We start from the raw sequence: 23,482 nt of genomic DNA, 5'->3' as shown, positions 1-23,482 counted from the left end.
TTTTTTAACCAGGTCGCTTGAGATTGAACAAACATGGCACTTACATTTCCTTCCTTATTTTAGGGCTGGCTGAAACAGGCAGAGCTGGAGCTTTGATGGGAGACGTGGGGGTGCTGATGCTGCCTTTGGAGGAGATCGATATAGGATACCCATGAGCCCCGTTGGCTCCTCTTCCTCCTCCCCCTCTGCCCTGCCTGTGTCCTGCAGGTAGTGGCAGAGTGTCACAGTCTCTTCCTCCTCGTCCTAAAGGCTCACTGCTTATGATGGAGTAGCCCTCGTACTCCTCATCCTCCCCTTGGTCCCCTCCTCCGTGATTGGCCATTCGTCTCTTTGACAGGCCACCTGAATGGTGGTGTGAAGAGTAGAGGCCTGCCACACCTTGATGTCTGTCTGGCTCCTGTTGATGCGAACGCTGGCTGATGATGTCACTTCCTGCAGGCTCAGGCCTGGACAGAAAACTAAGTGAGGAGGCGAGAGAGCTGAGGCTGTAGACGGATATGGCATCACAGGAGAGGTTGTCTGGGCAGACAGGGGGCAGAAGACTGGGCTGCGGTGGGTAACAGCTGAGGGAGAGGGGCAACGAGTGAGGCTGGGAGGTCGACAGGGACGACGACAGGGACTCCAGAGAAGAAGAACTGTCCATGCTCAGGCGTTTGGGAAGCTCTGTGGAGTCTGACGGAAGTCGTGAAAAGAAAGGATTAGAATTAGGAAACAATGAGAGTGATTATGTTTCCAATCAAACACAGTGAAGGACTCTCACCAAACAGAGCCAGCAGGGACTGAAGGGCGAAATGCATGATGCGTCTGCTCGCCTGTTTTCCAGTCTTCAGCACCACCTCCTCCTGACCCACCTCACAGAGATCAAAGCCTAAAGAGATGTGAGACAAACGAGACAGGACAGGATAAGATGAGACAGCTGATCATCTGTCCTGTCCCCCGTCTCCTCCGCTGTTACACCGACCAGTTCCCTGTCAACCTTTACTCCTTCCATAAATCCAGCCTGCCTGATCTGTTTATTTCTGAACCAGTCCAATCTGATAAAGTTGGTGTGGCTTTGGAAATAACCTGACACTGTTGTTAAGTCAAGCTTATTATATATGACATTCCATCACATCATGACTTTCCATAACCTTTAAAAATGTGATCCAGTCAGTTCATTCATTACATTTACCACAGACATTGACCAACATGGAGCCATTACCAAAATGAAGCCAACTTCAGCAGAGACAGCCAATGAGTTAAGCGTTTAAACCTTGTTTAATGCGTTGTTAAACTTCTGGACTATAACAACCTCAGATGATTTTTACTGATAAACAAATCTCCACCCAGTGGGTTGAGACCCTTTAGGATGATGATTATCTTGGTCAGAGTACTGGTCACAGGCAGCCTATTATTCTGGTATAGGTAGGCCGCCTCTGCTGCTTAATGTATGGTGGAAACTCTGTCAGCCAAGGCCTACCTTAAACCTACCATGAACTCCAACTGCACACCTGAGTAGTCTCTCACTGGTCTTATACATGTTTTGCACCGCCCTCACATACTTATCTGCCACTCCCAACCGTCTCACACACTGACAGCGCTCCTCCGCAGACAGACTCTAACATTTTTTCTAGAAACACTGTAAAATTGAAAATCACATCTGTAGTACTTCGTTTTGGACATAAAACCAAACTACAATAATAGTCTTTTAACTCAGCGGCCTCGAATGCCACTAATAAAACATGAAGTGGTTTGGTGGTAAAGTGTGAGGACCTACCGAGTGCTGCCAGGAACTCGTGGCAGCCCGGCAGCCTCCAGAGCTGCACACTTATTGACACTTGAATGGGAGCCAGGGAAAAGTCGTGTTCTTTGTCTCCGGACTGCAACTGCACCAACACCTGGTGAAGCTTTGTAGAAGGGAGAAAAAAAAGTGTTTACAGCAGCGATTATGTTATCACTGTTTGGGCAGTGCTGTTGTTTTACAAAGAAGCTTTTGTAGCGCTACATTACAAAGACGCCACAAAAAAACAAAACATGTTTTTGTCTCTGTGTCCCTTTTTTCATTCAGACCTAAGAGTTAACACTAAATAAGTTCTCTGAATGTACGATCTGGACACCACTCTGTCGTACTTTGCCAACATTCTACTCGGCTGCAGCGGTACCTTGAGAATAAGCTGCTCTCCGGCTTCAGACACTGTGACCAGTTTACACAGAGCCTGTAGAGCTGCAGGGGTCAGACCTGGAGAGAAACAGGAGATTCATTATTGTAGACCTTCAAGCTCTGATACACTGCATTAATCAGGAGGGTTTTATTTGATCACATTGATTTTTTTTACCCCACTGATTGTTTTATACTGGAACAATTTTACATCTCGATCCGTTTGGTACTTGAATTAATTTTAGAAGCTCATTTATTAAAATAGATTTATTCAGTACAGGTTCAGCCATATGAAGAAGCTGTCACGGTGCATTTTCAGAGTGTGTGTTATAGAAATTGATATAGATTTGTCCTCTGATTCACTGGTTCTCAAATATGGGTAGCAGGGCTGTGACATCTAATCAAATGTTTAAACACAGAAGTTAGCATCTGAAACAGTTTATGGATTTTTTTTTTAATCAAAGTAAACATTAAATTCTTACAGAGAGTCAATGAAAATCATCCCAGCTCCCGCCTATACCGGAGGAAATATATACACACATCACAGTGTAATCTCAAAACTTACAAGTAAAACAGAATCCCTGGGGCAACAAATAATACTAATCCTAATTTATAAATAATAAACCAGTTGCTGTACCAAGCAGGGACTGTAGGGTGGTGCTGCACTGCTGTAACCGATCCCCAGGGTCTGATGTGGGGAAGAAAACCGCCGGGAGTTCTGTACCGCTACCGGTAGAGTCCAACCGGAAACCCACCGCAGAAAGGAGGGCTTGCCACCCGGGAACACCACCGACCTGACCAGAGCAGAGCAAATACTCATACAGCACACAGTATGAGAGTACAGACGCTGACTCTCGAAGCAAAAACACAATTCAACTCAGACCTTGTTCTCCACGCTCTGCTGTGACGTGTACATTGGATTACACTGACCGCCCTGAATACGCTGCAAAGACTTCTCAACCTGGAGGGAAAAAAAAGAAAACGAACACGGTGACAATTCCAGATTGCAAAACACGACTGTGCTGCACTTTACATTTCTAGTGAAAAAGTCACCTTTTTTCATCCTCTGGAAAACGAACACGGTGACAATTCCAGATTGTTCTTTCAAAGCAAAACACGACTGTGCTGCACTTTACCTTTCTAGTGAAAAAGTCACCTTTTTTTCATCCTCTGGCTGGGTTTACGACTTATACTCAGGTGTGACTTGTATATTAAAATATCACAAGTTCGTTATTTTCACACTGTCAGCCACTAGAGGGCACTCTGGAGCGGATTATATCGCTGACAGCCACTAGAGGGCACTCTGGAGTGGATTATATATGTTTTTTTCTTCTTCATTATGCATTTTTTGGCTGGTGCAACATATATTCATTAATGTGAATCATTAAGGCAGATGTAGTTTATGGTAGATAATTAGTACTCTGAATTATTTGCCATGTATGTTTTAAACACCACATTATTTTAACAATCCAATTAGTACAGACTCTGTACTATAGACTTGGATTTTAACTATACGCATATATATATATATATACTATACGCATGTTACACTGTGCCAAAAAAGGCCTGCGAGCCTGTAGTTTGATGTGCCCTTAAGATTCTGAAAAAGGGGAATGTCATTTTAGTTGATCAATTTTCTGCAGGAACATCATGGAAACATTTACACCAATTCTGTGAATTCTGTGATTCTTCTTTCAAAGCTGCAATCTCTCATATTCATATTCTCTGAACGATGGAGTTCTTTGTTTTGCTCCTTCCCTCTTCTCCTTGTGGACAGAAAAACTCTCACTCACCAGGTGTAACAACACTCTCAGGGCGTCCCTGGCCTTCTCTGGGAACTGCAGTATCTCTGCCAGGGCTTGGCCCACCAGGGACATGGGACTGTTCAACTTCACATCATTCCCAATTAACATGTATCCTTAAAAGACAACACACACACACCAGGTCATATTCCTGTCTGGATTGTACAGATCTGTGTGAATGATTCCACCTACCAGCCCAGTTGGACGGGTGTGAGAAGTGCTTGCTGCTCTGCAGTGTCTTCATGGCCTCGGTCAGAGCAGCACTGGCTTTGGTGCCGTTGAGCAAGGCGGTGTAAAAGGTGTGTGTGAACAGTTTGGATGCTGCTACAGGCACCGGCCACAGGGAGACACACACACACTGGACGCCAGCTGCCAAGAAAGCCCGGGTCAGACCCACCACACCGTCGGCCGTGACCCTGCTGTTGGACTCTGGGTACAACCTGACGTGACAACAAATCACAGTTAGACTCAGGTGTGTGATTAAACTGTGACTCAGACGTCTTGTATTTTAGCTTCTGCTTGTTATTACTTCTAAATCAGTTCACAACATAGATATAAAATACTTCATCAACTTTGTGAGAAAGACTAACGTCATATAAACTCTGGTGTATTATCAATGTAATAAGAGCAATATGGTAAAAAAACAAAAAAACATTTTGACTGAAAGTTTTTACCTCAAAACCACCAACTTGACGTTCAAGCACAGGCCCAGGACGTCAGCAGCAGTAAGGAGGAAGTCTTGAAGTGCTGGAGTGTCACACACACTCTCCACTTCACACACACTGTCTCCATCCTCGCTGGCTTCACCTGCTGCCCTCAGCTTCTCTGGGCTGCTGTGGCTCTTGGAGAAGGACCGTCTCATCTCCCCATCCTGACTCACAGACTCAGTGGAAGGTGACACCCCGCACAGTGACTTTTCCCTGGGCTGGTTCCTGGTGCCCTCTGCTCCATGCTCTGGGGCGGGGGCGAGGACCAGGGCGGCCAGCTTCCAGGATATGTGCGTGGCGAAGTGAACGCACTCGGCTTGACCGAGAGCTGCCAGCACGCGCTCCTTTGTCGCATTTGTTCCAGTGAGCGGTTGACAACCGAGCTGATCGCCCAGCCACAGAGCTTCTTCCTGGGCTGAAGGCAGAGGCCCCCACAACCAGCGGCCCATCACGCTGGAGGGGAGACGGGGCGCTCCGACCACTGCAGCCACTGAACCTCCATCTGTGCAAAGTGACGGCCCACCACGCTGATGCTGAGGCTGTAGAGGACGCACACACACACATTTTAAAACATTCAGTGTTCAAGAGCTGACTGTGGCCTTAACACAAAGTACAGTGGAATAAACAGCACCTTGATTGTTGCTCCCAGACTGGCTAAAGAAGGCACAGAGATGAGACTGAATCTTTCGTAGAGGTACTCATTAGAGGAGCTGCCTTTGAGCAAGGCAAACGGGATCAGGTACAACTCTCCTTCCAGCACTAATATGAGTTGTCTGTGTCTGCCCACTGGACCACTGCTGTGCATTAGCCCCTGCACAGGAAACACCAGGAGAGTTGATTCATATACAGGAAGAATTTAAAAAGGAAATGTAATAAAAAAGGTACAATAATATACAAAATATATAATATTAAAAATCAGTGTTTAATAGAAGGGCATTATGTGCTTCTCTTCGCCAAGACCCTGTTTAAACACTGGCACTAAAAAGTACTAGAAGAAGACAGGGAAAAATATTTTTTCAAGTGATGAAACGATGACCTTCAGTCTGAGTGGATTATAAAGCAATGACAGAAAGATGTGTCTAACAAAGATAAAGATAAAGTGGAAAAGATTTCCGTAAAAATCAAAAAACAAATCAAGTAAAATTACAAAAAAATTAAAATAACAGTTGAAAGTTGTCACACGTATCAATGCTAACCTCTGCTCATGTTTCCTCTTTACCAGGTGTTTCTACGCCGATGATTCTGGTTGGAAATGTCCACCAGTGGAAAAAATGCCCAATAGAGGGCAGTATTAAAAACCCTAGATTTACAGAGATCCCTTAAAAAGCCAAGTCCTTCAGCTTATTGTTGCTCTAACACAGTCGATTATTTATACGCACTGGGATTTATGTCCATAAATGTTGCACGAGAATTAAAAAAAAAAAAAAAAATCATGTTAGCCTGAGACTTTTCTATGGAAGTTTTTTATCTACAGTTGCCTTCTCTCTCCAACACCAACAGCCGTGTTTACTGTGTTCACAGAACATTCTTTTTTACTCATGCATGTTGTCCGTACCCCTTCCATTGGTGCGATGAGTAAGTCATAAATGGCCCGCAGCGGAGGTTTGTGTATGTTACTTGGTCGACATGGAGGAGACGAAAGGCCTCCAGTGACCGGAGACACTGTAGCACTGTAGAGGCTGGTCATGCTCTGACAGCTTCTGTTCACGGCACAAGAACAAGAATGTTAAACTCGATTTCAACAAAGGTTGTTTTTTAAATGTGTTTACACCTGGACAGCAGATTAAGTTAAAAACAAAGAATCCATTATTTACACCTGGACAGCAGATTAAGTTAAGTAAAACAAAGAATCCATTGAAATGTTAATGTGAGGCTGTCAGTCAAACACTGTCCTCAAGACTGAGGTAGAATTAAACTGACCTGTTGAACAGGTTGTTCCTGGACACCATGCGTAGGTAGCCTGTGGGGTCGGTGGCTGTGATGAGTTTGTTGTTCAACTCCTCAAACTGTTGCTCTAACAGATCTCCTGCCTCACTTTCTGTCTCACTGCTGGAACCAATTCTGGGAAACAGAAAAACATCACATTTCTTCAAACAGAACTTTACTTTTTTATAGTCATTTTTTTAAGGTTTTTTTACTGTCAGTCCAACCCAGTGTGTGGATAATGTAGTGAAAACATTAGGAGCATATGTAAAAAAACACTACCTGCTGTAATGGCTGTCTACTCCCAGAGCCTCTCTGGCATTACAGATGAGTTGGTCCAGAGACAGAGGGATAACCCCCGCTCCTCCTCCTCCTCCTCCTCCTCCTGGTGGGCTTCCACTGCCGTCCTGCATCTCAAATCCAGGCTCGCCCAGATACACCTCATTAAACTTTAGGATACCTGTTGTGCAACATAAAGAACACAATGGCTGTATTGGTGTACATGGCCTACTGCTGTGTACAGTATGTGTATTTAACATAACATGTATTGAAAAATACAAATAACATTTATGCCATAGTGACAGGTAGAACAACAAAATACTATTCCACTAGGGGGCACAACATGGATATAAAAACATAGAGAGAAACTGTTGAAGATTTTCATTTTTTTCTCTTTCTTCAATTCCTGGAAGTGCTTGTCAAGAAGGGTTGAGCTCAGTATCCAAAGGTCATAAACAGCAGGCAAAAGTAATTATATCAGTTTCGTATTTAGCACAAGAAAGGGGAACGTGTGTCCAAATGTGTTACAAAAACATGTTGAGGCATGTCTCTAATCCAGGGAGTTTAAAGGAGGTCAAGGTTTGGAAAAACTACACAGTGATTTATATGAACCCATGAAACATGAATACGTGTGTGATGTCTTTAAAATTAAATCATTTATATTTTTATATATTTGCTTGTAACACAATATAGGGAATGTGTCTGAGTAAGACTAAGAGAATGTTCCTCTGTCATGAAATGTTTATTGTGGTGATGACAGAAGTCAGAAGAAGAGCTTCAAGCTGAAATCAATCAGAACAGAAATGCTGTGATAAACATCGTGATTCTCAAAATGTGTGAAACAAGTGATAAGAAGAAGTGCTGTTGTTAACATGGGCTGAGTGACAATGAAAATATGAGAAGTGTATAAACTGTTGGAGAAATAGGGAAGTTACAGGACAGATGTCCAGATGTCCAGATGTCCAGGTTCTCCAACACCACCACGAGGCAGTAGGGTCAGATTATACCAATAATGCCTCAGCACATTTATACATCATTAATTTACTATTATATATTAACCAAATCATATTTACCTGATTATTACAAGAGCTTGAATTTGTTCATGTGCTGTGCCCTTTTTATTCTAATCAATAACATTTTATACAAATAAATCATTGATTTAAAGATTAAGTGCCAGGATCATGAGAGGTGAGCTGTCACGAAGTCACCTCGTCCATCAGCCTCAGCAGACCTACAGAATCCTGAGAGCGTCCCGGGGGGACGGGGACCGCTGAGTGAAGTGGCGAAGCCTGCACCTCCTCTGGAGACGTCGGTCCTTACCCAACGCACGGAGGGCTGATCAGATACAGGTCAGCCCTCACTCGAGTGAGTGAGCGGCTGAGCTCGGTACCTGGGATCTAAGATGCTGTGTATCAGTTTTGTCTTCAACTAAACAAGCCCAGGGTTCACACTCAGTAGGTAAATTGTGAATATATTGAAACCAGAAGATCATCAATATACATGTAATGACATTTTTGTTTGTTGGTGCGCCTCAGGATCTTTTCATCTCCAACATCTTCAGTCCTATATATTAATAATATCTACGAATTTCAATCAAAATTCCAACATCTTCAGTCCTATATATTAATAATGATATTAATAATATCTACGGTTCTTTCAATCAAAATTCTGTATTATTTGATTTAATTTATTTTACATGTTTGATCTGATAATGGAACTAATGTTTATTACTCTATTACTCACACTTTGATCTGATAATGGAACTAATGTTTAATAACTATTACTCACACACATAAACTATGTACAACTTTATCAAAGAATTAGGACTTAGTTTTCAGTACCTACAAATGAACACACACCATCAGAGCCATGACTGGACTGGACCAGAAGACCTCATGTAAATGCCACCGGGTCATTAAAGTCACAAAGTGATTCATATTAAAATGTTTTGTCCCTGAAATGTTCTGAAATGTCATAACAATCAGAATCTCAAATGGTTATTACACCGTGGAGGATGAACGTGTTCTGTAAATGTCACGGCCGTCGACTTCCCTCCGACTCAGGCTTTTGTATCAACTCTCACCGACATTCAGGAGGTTTGTTCTCAGCGAGAACAATGTTTTAAAAGAGCAGCACGAGAACCTACACGTTCAACGGTTGTTTAAGACACGTCTCTCAGACTTTGTCACGTCTTATATCTTTGTTTTAAGGGTTGAGCTGTGTTTCACTTTAACGTCAAACCAAACTAGTTTTTAAACCTGGTAAAATTGTTGACGCTTGAGGTTTTTCATCTGATCTGAATTTTGGGCAAAGTTTTAAAAATTCCTGTACTGTATTTATAAATGCATATGTATATCTGTTTGAGGAGACCAAAAAAAAAAAAAAAACAAAACAAAGAAAACCAGAACACGTAATGTTCCCCAGATCATTTTGGGACTAAATTAAAAGGGTTGGAATTAACTGATAAATTGAGAAGAACTGTGTGGATGTACCTGCTCCTGGAGAAATCAGCCAGCTGTAGAGAGTTCCTCCAGCCAGAGAATAGTAGAGAACCATGGCCCTCTGACTGTTGACCGTCTCCAGGATGTGCTCTACAGTGACCGGGATATACGGGTCAGTGCCGGCGGTCTGTTGACTTCCTTTCTGGCGCTCAACCAGTAGGTCAGCAAAGGCACGTGTACGTCCTCTCTCTGCTATGGCCAGGGCCTCATTATGTCGGCCTGAGTGGAAACAACATCAGGAATCAGTCGAGAAACACAGTAAAGTAAAGGCCGTCTATATAACTGTGGTCCTGACTCTGACGGATGTACAGTCAGGAGGTTGGGTTGTCTGAAAATGCAGGGTAAAGATTCAGGACAGACGAAGACGGCAGCTCATTTACCTAGGCTGACCAGGACGCGCTGCAGAGCCTGGTAGCAGCTTGTTTGCAGGTCAAAGAGTGAGAGTTTGTAGTCGGTGCTGTGCTGCATCTCGTGACGGATGGTCTCGAATAACACGGACGCTCTGTACAACTGAAAAACACAGACGGCAAACAGACTTCACGCTGACTCTTCATACATGAGGAGCTGAACACACAGCTGTGGTGTGAAAAATAAACTTTTAATTATTCATATTTGTCACAAAAAGGCATAAAGATAAACGTTGACAAAAAAAACCCCATAAGAATATAGAATTATTTCGTAACTCTACCGCAAAAAAGCACTTTAAAAAAAGGAAATAATAAATATAAGAAAAGTAATTATATGCCCTTCAGTGTGTGTACCACCAGGGGTCCACGTGCCTTTGGTTAGGAACAACTGTTTTAGTTTAATTATCAGCCCTTATTATCTGCCACCAAATGATTGAGCTGTCAAACAGCATTAACCACTGGGTGGTAGCAAAGACACACAACGATGTATTGAAAACACCTGATCTTCTCTCCTCCACTGGATCCATCTCAGACAAAGGGGGAATAAAGTGAGTCATTTTGAATATTTCAACAGTGTAACAGAAGATATTTTGGAAATAATTTAAGCACCGGTATTTGTCATGATGTAAAAACTGCAGTAAGTCATGCTGATATTTGTTTAAACCCCTGTCTGTCTATGACCACCAACGGGAAAAAGTCAGGTCTGTCTATGACCACCAACGGGAAAAAGTCTGGAGACGATTATAATATTTGACCCTAAAAAATCTAGTTATTAAACATATACAGTTTTGAATATAATCCTCATCTTGACTGTAATCAGACCATAAATATAATCCCAACCCCAAATTAAAATACTTTGTCACTTAAGGGACCAGAAAAGTATCACCACAAGGACAGGTGCCTATAAAATGGTATTTTTCAAAAATAAAAAAAATCACCCCAAGTACCTTTCCTCTCATGCTACCTAAAGGCAGACATACATCCAGTTGAGGTAAGTGGGAGTTTTTAGCTCCTTGCAAACATGAATATTCAATGAGAACTGCTGAAGATGATGCAATTACTGACACACTTTAGTGAGGGAGTGGGTTTAGGTTTTGGAGAAACAGTTACAGTCCACTCGTACCTGCAGTGACAATAAATCAGTGTCACAGAAATGTCCCCTGAATCCAATGCTGTAATTCCACTTACCCTTCCTGCCACGGCAGCCATTTAAGGCGTTTTTGGCAACTTTACATCATTGGGTTAGACATTAGACCTGTGAGTGGACGCTCCCTGACCTACAGACGTAAGTATGAAAACACAGCGGTAGCCTGGACTGTGGTGGTGCAGCAGTAATGGGATTGCCTGATGAAGAGATAAGCTTGGCTCTTCTTCCGGCTCATACACATCACACACCTGGTGCTGTGACTCTTCCAGATTTCCGCTGGCCCACAGGGACAGACCAAGGCGATGCCGTATCTTTGCTTCATCTTCCCTGTGACCTAACTGCTCCGCCAGACGAAGACCTGAGGAGGAGAGACAATGGTGAGAGAAAGTATCAGATCCAGGCTGCTCTAGAAATTGTCACCTTTAAAAGTCCTGGTGTTTTGACACTTGGCTGCTGCTTCATAAAAAAAAAGCCTCACACTGAGCCTTCACACTCCCCTCTGTTTCTCTGCTCCTGCTCCTTTTGTTTCACTCTCCCTGTGTGCTGTTATTTTGTCAAATCAGGTTCAAGGGTTTTACTCCAGCTCTTCATCTATTTTGTAGCAGATGTTTTTTTTTCTTTCTTTACTGCTATGAAGAACAGAGGGCCAATGTAGGTTGTCTCATTTGGCAAACAAAAAAAATCCTCTCAGTCATGAAGTTTTATTCTCAGTGATAAAGTTTTATATTCCATATATTCCTGCCGGTGTGTTCCTGTTTGGTCCTTGATGTTCCCAGGCTTTGGTTCTGGTGTAGGCAGGAAATATGAGGTGAACTGAGGGTTAGTTTCAGCTCTGAGCTGAACTTCCCCTGGCCTTTAAATTTAACCATGGATTAGAGGAATCATGAGTTACAGCGGTGTTTTTCAACCACAGGTTCACAACCCAACATGGGGTCACCTGGAATTCAAATGGGGTCGCCTGAAATGTCCAACAATTGATACAAAAAAATTACTGATAAAAATAATTTCTTAACTAGTTTTTATCCTTTGAAATATTATGATTAAAAATGCCACATATATATCATATCATATATATATCATCTTGATTTGGCAGCTGTGATCACATGCCTCTGGGATCGCCAGAAATTTGTGATGTCAAAATGGGATCACAGGTCAAAAAAGGTTGGGAACCAGTGAGTTACAAACCAGCTTTACAGCAGGATTCTAAAGTCAACCTTAAGTTAACCTCAAACACAATTTGGAAAAATATTTCACAGCAGTAAAATAGAGTTTTGGTTGCTGTAAAAATGTTTTAAAAAAGAGTTTGTAAAAAATGTAGCACAGTTTAGAATTTGACTCTAGACCTAGAACTCTTTATCTAAGCCTTGAATAATGTATTTTACACATGGAAAAAAAATTCAAAAGGAATCACTAATAGGTTTGTAGATTTACCACTGGCATGAGTTGAGAAACATTTGTGTGTTTAAAAAAAATCTTTGTCAATAAAAAAGTGAAATTACACAGGATCACTGAGAACACACCATGTGCAGGAGAGTCAGCTGAGGGCACAACAACCTCGCACCGATCTCCTTTTAGCTCGCGTGAGACTCATGAATATCTTTCATGCTTCTTTAAAGGATTTAAAAATGCAACTCACTCTTTTCTTCAGCTTCAACAACCAAGACTTTAAATGAGATGCACAAACAAAGATCAAAGTTGTTGCTTACAACCATCTGCCCTCTAAACAGAATCTGTAATACTGCAGGGAAAGGTGAAATGTTAGGAACCTTGGTACAGATTGCTGATGCACGTCAAATGTTGTTGGAGCTGCTGGGAGTGGAGGCATGAAGTAGCAGAGACCGAAGTAACAAGAGTGGAGTTTAGGCTGACGGTTCAATTTCGCAACTTATAAATAAACTTCCCGACAAAAACTCCAAATCATTGCTGCCTGAAAACTAAGAATTTTAAATAACAAATAGATTATCACATATAAATACATTAATCAGTCACGGCTCAAATATAGCAGAACGCCACAACATCCTTTCTTGTTTTGTCCGTTTTGTCTGTTTTTGACTAGTTTTTCAGTATTCTGGTGTTCCATTGATCCATTTTCTACCCCTTATTCGTTTGCATGGTACTGTGGGTTGGGGCAGTAGGGGTCTAGAAGAAGAGATTGCCTAAAGTGTTTCTCCTACCTTCCTGTAGGTACATCACAGCCTGTGTGCAGTTTTGCAGAGCATGGTGTATCCTGCCCAGGCTTCCGTAGGCTAACATTTTAGCTGCTAGATCGTTGGTCTGTGCTGCCACGCTGAGGTGTTGTTCCTGAAAAACCACGGCTCGCTCGTAGTTTCCCAGAGCTTCGTAGGTCAGTCCCAAGTTGCCGTAGGCTCGGCCCTGGCTGCCCAGACACTTCAACTGCTCGGCTATATCCAAAGCCCTTTGGTGCCACTGGAGAAAAACATGTTTTTAGATCATCAAAAGCTGGATAAAAAACAAGTAAGTAACTGAATTACGAGACTTAAGATGATCTCTACAACTGTTGTGATGGTTATAACTTCATGCCTTATGTAAAATAAACCTAAATATTAAATATGTTTTATGAATAAAATGGTAATTTAAAGAGAAAAAGAAAACTGGGCAGACTTAGCCTTGTTTTAGCCTCCTAGCTAGCTGCTCCTGCTACTCAAACATATACAATCCAGCCTCTTAGCCAAACCTGTAAATGAGCTAATGAATATGTTACGGTATTTTGAAAAAAAAAAAAAATCCCCCTCCTATAAAAAATTCAACTGAACTGTTAATTGTTAATTGTAGTAGTGTTGTTGTTGTTGTTGTTTAACAATGTTTTTTAGCTCGTATGCTAACAGGTCTGCTGAAGATCATTCTCGTTAAACCACATATTATTGATCAACTAATGTATTGTATTCAATTTCATCAAACAACCCTTGGCTCAGTGCTATCATATAAAGTAATCTGCATCTTGTCTGGGGTCAGGCCTTTTCAGTGGACTAATATTATAAACACAGTAATCACTGTGGCATTTGAAGGCACCATACTTCACCGCTTGGCTAAGAGAGCAACTGCAGCCTTTCAACTGCATCTAACTGTCACCAAAATAACGAACAAGCAAATTCGTAAAAGGTCGAGTCATTTGTTACGATGACACACAACAAACACAGAGTCGTGGTTCAAACCTGTAACGCTGTCTCATTGTCTGCCATCAGCTGATAAACGCCTCCAAGAGCATCACTAGCTTCTGCTTCCAGGGATTTATCCTGACGGCGAGAGCAGGATTTGGGGATTTACTGGTCGATACACTGTGCTCACTCATGAAGATGATTGTTTCTCAGATTTAACAGGACAAACTTTGACACTGCCAAATAAAAGAACAGGCTCATGCGGCTGAAGCCTTACCCCTGCTGCGCGTGCTAGGTTAAGCTGGTGTTCCAGGCAGGAGAGGGCCTGCTCGTAGTTACCCAGCTGGCTGTGTAAGGTGCCCAGCTCCCCATAAGCCTGGGCCTTACTCCCCCCGTCTCCCCCCAGCTCATGGGCAACCACCAGCCGCTTCTCAAAACACACCAGTGCTTGCTGAAGATTACCAACAGACCTGAGGAAGAAAAGACAAGATAACCCTCGTAATGTCCTCACTGATGTCAACGTCTTTGGTCCTCTGGGGGTCAGAACCACCTTCACGTATCTTGACTGTTATTTAAAGCCTGAATTGTCAATCAAGTTTGGCTTTACCAGATTTGACCAGATTTAACCAGCTGACTACATCTAGGTGTAACTTTTTTGTCCTTTAAGAGACAAAGATGCAACAATAAGATGAAATGTGCAAAATCCATTATTATAAAAACAGAAGATCAAGTTAATAGTTTCCAGTGAAGTCTATACAGTAAGGTGAAGAGACACTGTGGAGATGGGGAGCAGCTCACAGTTGAGGCTCAACGGTTACAGTAGGCACAATGGAATTTGGTAAACAAACTATTGCATCATGGGAAGAAACAGGTGAAGTCAGCATTTAGAAGAGATGGGCTGGTTCCTCATATTATTTCACTAGCAGTAGCAGAGGAAATGTTCCCACTTCAGGGTTTCAGAGGAACTCTGACAAAATCCAAGCGTTGGCTTATTGAAATATTTTGCTTTTCTGAGCTTTAGTCTAAAACGATAACCAATTCTGCCCTGATGATAATTTTTAGCCAATGTAAAAACAAAATTGTCAGGAAACAGGTTATTAAAATATTGAGAAATAATATTCAACATAAAATTATATACTGCTGTAAACCTAAATCTATTAAAAAAAAAAAAAAGTCTTTGTAGTAATTACTAACTTCCAGCTCCGCCTTCACTAAAGGCGGCAGACACCATGGTGGCTCCAGTGTTGGACTGATTCGTAGCATATAATAAACATCGTTCTCATTTCCTACCTGTGTGAACTGCCCAGGGCTCTGTAGGCTCTCTCCTGATCCTGGACATGGTTCAGACTCTGAGCTACAGTCAGGTACTTCTCATAGTACTGAATGGCCTCCTCGTAGTCTCCCAGAGCATCGTAGCAGTCGGCCAGGTTTCCGTAGGCTCTCCCTCTCTCCATCATGCCCTCAGACCCACTCAGCTGCTGCAGCATGGCCAGCTGCTGTTCAAAGTAACCGATGGATTCCTCAAACAGGCCCATGTTAATCTTGGTGATGCCCATGTTGCCGTGGACCTGGGCCTCCAGACGGGCGTCTCGTAGCCCCTGAGCCAAACCCAGCTGGGTCTCATAACACTGGAAGGTTGTGGCGTAGTCACCCAGAGCCATGTGTACTGCAGCCAGGTGACCGAGGGCGTGGCACTCCCCCTGCTGGTCGCCGAGGTCCCTTCTCAAGGTCAGTTCCTGGCTGTGGAAGGACAAAGCTTTGTCCTGCTGTCGGAGCAGCCTTAAAAAAAAAACCCAGAACATTCATTGTCATTTTTGTTGCTGTTAAAACAAATGTGTATTCGTACCATTAGACTATAAATATTATATTACTGATTTTGTGTGTCTCACCTGTGAACAGAGCCCAGGGCTGAGTAGGCGTCGGCTTCCATCCTCAGGTCACTGACTTTCTGAGCGAGGGTTAACTGCTGCTCATAGAACCTCACAGCTCCAGGAAGATCTCCTCGAGACACACAAACATCCCCTAGGTTTCCAAAAGCCCTGAAAACCGCCTGCATGGAACAAGAGTGCAAAGAGATTGTAAAAAAAAAAAAAAATCCTGGAAAAAATGTTACATTTTTTTATTGTACAGCAACTGCTGCTAGATGACCTGGTTGTTGTCCAGGGCTTGTGCTAGAGAAAGGAGGTATCGCTGACACTCCTCCGCTTTGCTATACTCTCCCAGTGCTTTGTGGGCCAGGCCAAGGTTACAGTAGGCTTTAGCCTGGGATAATTTGTCCTGAAGGTCTTTGGCCAAACCAAGGTGCTGCTCATAATACCTGAGATTTGGTTGAAACATGCAAAAAAAAAACAAAACACAATCAGTATTAAAGGATTTTAATTTTAGCACATCTATCTCTATCCAATAACTCCACCCTGCGTCCACGTACTGTTGCTCTAATTGGGTTAGGTTGTGACTCTGGTTCTCCTTGCCTTTGACACCATATAATAAATTCTATGATACAGTTGAACAAATTGAATGCGGTGCTTTTTATAGAAGACCGTAATAATACTTTGTGCCTATCATTAACATTCTGCAAGTCATGACATCGAAGAGGAATAGTGTTATATCAAACCCAGTCTGCCCGGCAACACAGAGAGCCATAACAGCATTTACTTCGTATAATGTTTGGACTCCAGGACCACATAGTGGAGGAGTGGGTTCTTCTATAATAGCTATTTGGTCGCTGGTACGAATCCCTAACGATAATTCATGGTCTCTCCGTATTAAGGTTTTTACGTTCTCTTAATTTCCAACAACACACAGGATAAGGTTATCTAGACTACATTTTGTAACTTCACCTCACGTCTGAACGTCCATTTTACTGAACCATTTGAAGTGTAATTGATGGGGATCGGTCTCTAACCTGACGGCGTCTTTGTACTGCCTGAGGCAGTACAGGGCATAACCAAGGTTGTGGCAAACTTTGCTTGCTCCCTCAAGATCCTGCAGGCCCGGCTCCACAGCTAGATACTGCTGGTAGTACGGCAGGGCCTGAGCGTATTCTGCTCTCCAGCTGTGAAAGTTGCCCAGATTCACTGAAGAAGAAGTCGACACGTTAACGGAGGCACCTTCGCGGTTGACGCAGCTTGATCAATCTGAACTTACCTAGCGCTCGTGCTTCGCTCTGAACGTCTCGAAGTTCTCGTGCAATGGTGAGGTGGTGGAGGTAATGCTGCAGAGCCCGGTCATGAGCCCCGAGAGCCTGGTACGCTACTGCTAGGTTACCGTGCGTGGAGGCCTGTGACGAACGATCGCTAATCTGAAAGATAATGCATTCACATCAATCAATTTGAACAAGTTGTTTGTTTGTTCAGATCAGTTCATCACAGCGTTTTTTTTGTTTGTAACCAAAAACTTTACAGATCAGTTCATCACAGCGTTTTTTTTTTTGTTTGTAACCAAAAACTTTGCATTAGTCAAGTCATTAACACCTGATGAAAAAGTAAGTGTCCAATCCGTGCTGGTTTCATCGTGTAAACTAGAGGAACAAATGAGGCCCAGAGCCAATCAGAGCTGAGGTTAACAGGGTAAACAGCCATCCAATCATAGAGTGTGTGTCTGGTAGCAGAATAAACAGAACTATTTTACCATTAATGTTACTGTAAACTATGTGGAATGACTGTGTAAGAAAAGAACATAACTAATGACCTAGACAGAAAAGTAAACGAACCGAACGACTGATGTGTGAAATTATCTTCCTGAGATATGAAGGAATAATATAACACTAAATAATTTGTTGTAGTATAATAATATATGCCCAAGAGAAAGAAATAAACAGTGATGAATAAATAATAGTTCAATAAAACAGTTTCCTGTAGGAATGTCATAAAAGCCTAATTAATATTTTATAGTCAGAGTTCATTACATTTTATTGATTAAATCTACACCTCTGCAGAGTCATGTCAGTCACCTCTAGCGACATCTGTAGTTCTTGTCGGTGGTAGCGGACAGCCTGGTCATAGACGCCGAGCGCATGGAAGGCGTTGCCCATGTTTCCGTACGCCCTCCCCTGGGCGGCGTAATCACCCAGCTCCTGGGCGAAGGCCAGGTGGGATTTGTGGAGTTTCAGCGCCGTCTCATAATCTCCCCTCATCTGCTGAATGATGCCTGAGTGACGGGGGAGACAGTTTAAAAGAATGAAGCAAATCCCGCAGCTTCTACTTCTGCAGGCAGCGGGGACCACTTCACTTTGGTTTTCTCCATTTTGATATCACTAAGAATGACATTTAATTCCAACGGTTTAACAATCACAGGCTGTCCACTCACTAACAGTTCAGAAACTGTGATAGAGGAGCAGCATGAAGCCGGAGAGAAATCAATGCAGGCGCAGCTGTGGTGGAGTTTTAGAGAGAGAGAGATTCACTCTTATCACAATATCAAAAGCTGTAGATCGATCGTGACACTGACACAAACAGAACACAATCTTCCAGTCAGTATCAGACAGTATCATTTGGATGTAGTGTATAGAGCTGGACTCTCTCTCTCTCTCTCTCTCTGTCCACCCACCTTCTCATCCCTGCATCATTGCCCATTGTCAACTGTACTGCAACCCAACCCGTGGGCTTCAGGATATAAAATATCACTCACTTCTATTCATCGTTTGTGTTTTTTAAACGAAATGAAACGACTGCAGCCTCCACACCAAACTTTGTTCATATATATATATTTGACATTCATTACAAAAACCCTTTTCATTTAGCAATGAATTATCTTGGATCATATGAAAGTGTGTCATCCTGGGGTTGAATAAGTTCAAAGTCATCAGCTACACATTTTAATGTCTGCATTTCTAACCCAATCAAACAGTGGTTACAGGTTATTACTAAAGAGACATTTAAGTCAAACAGTATGCGATTCGACCTGTGGAGTTCACCTTTTATTTTGTTGGTGCATAGTTTTTGTTGGCGTCTAATAACACAGGTGTAAAAAAACTCAGGCCGGCGGACATGTGTTTCCTCTGGGAATCAAACCCAGGAATTGATGCTTTCTCGACATGTGTTTCCTCTGGGAATCAAACCAAGGAATTGATGCTTTCTCTGCTGTCAAGGCAGGCATGCTAACCACTACACCATGGAGCCATCCACTCTCAGTTGTTGAGGCTGTGACAAAATGTGGCAGCGCAGTGTTCCAAACGTAAACAGTACAGAATTCAACGACTCTTAGGAATTATATTTCCTAAAATGACAGCTGCTGTGTCCGCCCAGGACCGGAGCCGCCCGTCTGTCCCCTGAGAACCACTGTTTTGACACTACACTCAAGTTGTTTTTTCATGATCACACAAGTCTGAGTCTAAGATTCAAGTCTACTCCACAGCCTAATAATAAATACAAAGTATTAAACATATAAGAAATGTATGGGGTTTTTTTTTTTCGGGAATGACCAGTAATTTTAAATATTCATCGCACACAGAGAAAAAGAGAAACTTATGTTATGGTGAATTTAAATGGGGAGACGTTTTTCAACTGTAAAAAAAACCCATACAGTGCAGAAGGATAAATAATTAAACAGCTCCAAACACCCAGGAATGTAACAACAGTCTGTGGATCTCCGAGCTACACAGCCCGCGTACACAGGGCTGCAGGTTTTCCAGACTCTGTCAAGGGGAACGAAACTAGAAAACATGGCTGGGAGCAGCCGTACAAAGTCTCTGGGCTGTCCTGTGTCGACACCCAGGGTTTTCAGATGTGGAAAAAGTTTGAAGAGAGAGAGACGCTGGTGAAAAAGGAGCAGCAACAAATAAGAGGGAGTTTTACAGAAAAGTTTTTGAATAAAAAATATTATTATTTTACAGAACAAGTTACAGTTATACATCTGTCAATTAGGGTTAAAAAAACCAGTATGTTATACATCTGTCAATTAGGGTTAAAACAAAAACAGTACGAGAATGAGTACTTTTATTTGTGTACTCGTTAATACTGAGTACTGCCACTGATACTTTTACAGGTCGGATCTCATTTATATACATTGGTGACACAGGGTGTGAGAGCTCGACCTAAACCACAGTGAGGACACGCAGTAAGAAAGTGATTACAACCAGTTGTGTTTTTTTTTTCATTAACAGAAGAGTCTTAATTTCTAATAAAAAAATAAAAAAATATTTCTATATTCACCACAGTGTCATTTGAACAGAGGCGAATATTTCCGAGGAAACCAAGTCAAATCAGCTTGGCCTCCTCACAGACAACAGAGTGCAGTACCATGTTTTCAACTCTCATTCACCACATAACGTTTAAAGGGGGCGCTGTTTTACACATCATAAAATGCTCTCTTAAAGAGAGAGTGTTAGACCATAGAAAATTAAAAGGAATGATAATAGACAGTATTCCTGTCAGTCAGCCCATTAATTCACCAAAGCAATTCACAAACGAAACACTGGTTAAGTAGAGAGAGTGTTAGACCATAGAAAATTAGGGAATGATAATAGACAGTATTCCTGACAGTCAGCCCATTAATTCATGAAAGCAATTCACAAACGTAACATTGGTTAAGTAAAAAAAATTGAATTTAAATATTTATCTGTGTTGCTACTGAATAAAGTTAAACTGGTGGATCTTACTGCTGCAGGAAGACGCTGCAGCCCTGCTGTTGCTTTATATCTTCTTGTTGATGCTTCAACAGTTTGAAGTGAGTAAGCAGTCTCTAAACATTACGACCAGAAAAACAATCTTTGTCTCAGGCTGTGTGTGTGTGTGTGTGTGTGTGTGTCAGAGGTTGTCGAGACACCAGATGGAGAGGATATATGATGTCATGTGTGTATGAAGGAGGGAGCTGAAAGGACAGAAAGAGTGAGAGAGAAACTGTGAGTGTCCCCTTCAAGATCCATTCATTTCCTCCAGCTCTAATACTTTAGGCAACTGTTTCAGACTGGGCTGTTGATCAGCAATATTTTCTTCTAATTCTGCTAATTAACTGTCAATACCCTGTTGTTGCTGAGGCCTTCTGGCCACAAAGTCAGATGAATGACTTTGGTCATCGGCCAAAAGTGGTTAGTGCTTTTGCCTTACAGCAGTGGTTCCCAAAGTGGGGGGGGGGGTCTTTCCAGGGGGCATGCAGCTTTTATGAGGGGAATATTTCTTTAAATGTCCCACAATGGAGGAACTGCAGCGGTTTGTGATGTTATTTTCTTTGTTTGGTGAGAATAGGGGTTTTGTAGGAATTACAAAATCTGAAATGGAGTTTTTAAGCAGTAGCTGTGAATGTGTCCACATGGGGGTGCTGACGGTACTCCTGTCTGCAAAAAAGGGGCATTGCAGAAAAAGTCCACTGGGTCAGAGAGTAAAATCCTGATCTTTCTGTATATTTACATCACTTACCATATTTTCTGGACTATAAGTCGCACCTTTTTCACCCTTTGCTGGGTTTGCGACTTATACTCAGGTACTGCAAATTATATATGAAAATACATTATTTTCACACTGACAGCCGCTAGAGGGCACTCTAGGCTTGTGTACCAGTATTTGCTACTTCTGTAAGTGACACTTTTTTTCAACCTTTGGCTGGTGCGACTTATACTCTGAAGCGACTCATAGTCCGGAAAATACGGTACTTTTAGCAGCATGTATAAATGGCGGATGTGTGATATTGTTGACCTGTTCATAAGTAAACCCTTAACACTGGTTTTACCTTGATGACTAGGTCACAATGGTCTCAATGGTTTGGGCTAACTGAAAATTCTCAACCGTCTCTGAATGCTGCGAAGTTGCAGTTGACACGTACTGTAGGTCAAGAACTGCTCAAAGTAATTTCATGTTGACTTTTGTAGAACGCCAGTGAAAGAGCAGAATCTGGACAGACCAGTTCTCCTGTGTGGGTTCAGGTGATGGATCTTAGTCCAAATGAGCAGCACAGGCAGGAACACCACAAAAAAACGAGGATTCAATTAGACCAGTTGAATTTTAAATCAAGGTCCAGACCTTTCACTGGATGAAGGGGAACTTTAAAAGTGACCACAGCTGAATGGAGCCGCATGCTAGCAGAAGGCTTGCTAGCATCGTATGTTACTGTAAAAAGAACGATAATGAGGATTTAAATGGTAACATCATAAATTTCCAAAGAGTTTTACTGCGCAGTACTTGGCATGTCCTACATTGGATATTTCGGGAATCTGCACAATGCTGCAGTATATGACGCCGGTGGTTCACAGTTCAGTCTGAGTGAAAGAAACAACAGACTAAAATATATGAGAGGAGGGAAGGAGACAAGGAGACAAATGAAGTAGGGAGAAGGGAATGAGGATGATACAGTATAGAGGGCAGGAGAGTGGAGTCCAGGTGTAGAAGGAAAAACGGAGGAAAACATGGAAAAATATTAAATGGAAAAAAAAACTAGAGTCGTTTAGATATAAATGAAGAAAAAATAAACAGAAATATAAATTCAATTCCATATCTTAGTCGGGGTAGAGAACTCTAGGTTAATATTTGAGAAAAGAAAACATTAAGGGAAAAGTGAGAAAATACATTTTGGATGAAGCAAAAGAAAAGAGGAGACACCAAGTAAGAGAGAATAAGAAAGGATGAAAAAAAAAGAAGTAAAAGTTCGATCAGGCAGGATGATGGACGACTAGAGGAGGGGTCAGGTATTTGGATGACGAGAGGGAAGGAAACAAAAGAGGAGACGAGGAGGAAGTGTTGTCAAGTCAGCAACCAGAAACAGAGGAACATAATCAGCCAGAAATGATGATCTGAATCATTGATCTGAACCACAGTCTGAAGCTCGTCTGTCAGGAGAGTCAGCCGCTTCAGCGGGAGTTCATTAGTCACACATCAGAACATGTTCAGTACGCTGCAGGCTGTGGCTGCGTGTGTGTGTGTGTGTGTCTATACCTTTGTTTTAAAAGTAAAAACACAAGTTTTTTCATCTCTGAGGTGACGCAGACTCTCTAGAGAAGGATCTAAGACAACACCGAAATTTGAAAGCCGTCCATGCCAACAACTGGACGTGATGCTGCCCACAGGCCGTCACAGTGGCGTGGCTGAGACGACGCTCGGATTACAGCTGTAATCTCAGACAGAGAGGTGAAGCGTCCACTCAGCGACTGGTCTCCAGTTCACCGGCTCTCAAATATCTCTGTGTTCGCAGAAAACCAAACCGGCGACATGTTTAATAAAACATGAGCCTTGACTGAGTGGAGAGACACTGCTGCAGTCATCGGTGACTCACAGAAAGGCAGTGATGGACCAGGACCATTAAAAAAAGGAACAGTTGGGCAACGCTGCTGTCACTTCCATCCACTCCAACAGTGTCTCCATGACTGTGGACACCCGCTCCTGTCACTGTCACGGCAGCGACACAGCTGTGGAGGTGAAGTGACTGCTGTGAGGCCCACAGACAGCACAGACTCCAGTAAGTCACGTCAGTCCACTGGTCTCCAGACAAGAACTTTTCATCTGTCTGAATTGGATTAATAATAAGAATAAGAATA

General features: G+C 42.4%; 1 protein-coding gene across 2 annotated transcripts in view; it reads right to left on the bottom strand.

Annotated features, from left to right (window-relative positions):
* The window catches only part of ttc28 (tetratricopeptide repeat domain 28), an 83,413-nt gene that overhangs the window by 2,792 nt on the left and 57,139 nt on the right, over positions 1–23,482 (bottom strand). For both annotated transcript variants that reach the window (XM_008325632.3, XM_008325633.3), the window contains 25 exons: positions 17,972–18,168; positions 17,167–17,320; positions 16,925–17,096; positions 16,168–16,336; positions 15,909–16,069; positions 15,310–15,798; positions 14,297–14,489; positions 14,077–14,157; positions 13,078–13,330; positions 11,152–11,261; positions 9,730–9,859; positions 9,341–9,568; positions 6,852–7,029; positions 6,567–6,707; positions 6,202–6,346; positions 5,278–5,457; positions 4,614–5,185; positions 4,132–4,379; positions 3,931–4,055; positions 3,021–3,098; positions 2,775–2,931; positions 2,142–2,218; positions 1,757–1,886; positions 761–868; positions 45–672 (listed from right to left, as the gene is read on the bottom strand). In XM_008325632.3, the coding sequence (XP_008323854.1) occupies positions 45–672; positions 761–868; positions 1,757–1,886; positions 2,142–2,218; positions 2,775–2,931; positions 3,021–3,098; positions 3,931–4,055; positions 4,132–4,379; positions 4,614–5,185; positions 5,278–5,457; positions 6,202–6,346; positions 6,567–6,707; positions 6,852–7,029; positions 9,341–9,568; positions 9,730–9,859; positions 11,152–11,261; positions 13,078–13,330; positions 14,077–14,157; positions 14,297–14,489; positions 15,310–15,798; positions 15,909–16,069; positions 16,168–16,336; positions 16,925–17,096; positions 17,167–17,320; positions 17,972–18,168 (5,104 nt within the window). The remainder of the gene's footprint in view (positions 1–44; positions 673–760; positions 869–1,756; positions 1,887–2,141; positions 2,219–2,774; positions 2,932–3,020; positions 3,099–3,930; positions 4,056–4,131; positions 4,380–4,613; positions 5,186–5,277; positions 5,458–6,201; positions 6,347–6,566; positions 6,708–6,851; positions 7,030–9,340; positions 9,569–9,729; positions 9,860–11,151; positions 11,262–13,077; positions 13,331–14,076; positions 14,158–14,296; positions 14,490–15,309; positions 15,799–15,908; positions 16,070–16,167; positions 16,337–16,924; positions 17,097–17,166; positions 17,321–17,971; positions 18,169–23,482) is intronic.

Source organism: Cynoglossus semilaevis, chromosome 14, assembly GCF_000523025.1.
Source record: "Cynoglossus semilaevis isolate Cse_v1.0 chromosome 14, Cse_v1.0, whole genome shotgun sequence".
NCBI lineage: Eukaryota > Metazoa > Chordata > Actinopteri > Pleuronectiformes > Cynoglossidae > Cynoglossus > Cynoglossus semilaevis.
The sequence above is the reverse complement of the archived record's forward strand: the minus strand, read 5'-3'. Positions and strand labels throughout refer to the sequence as shown.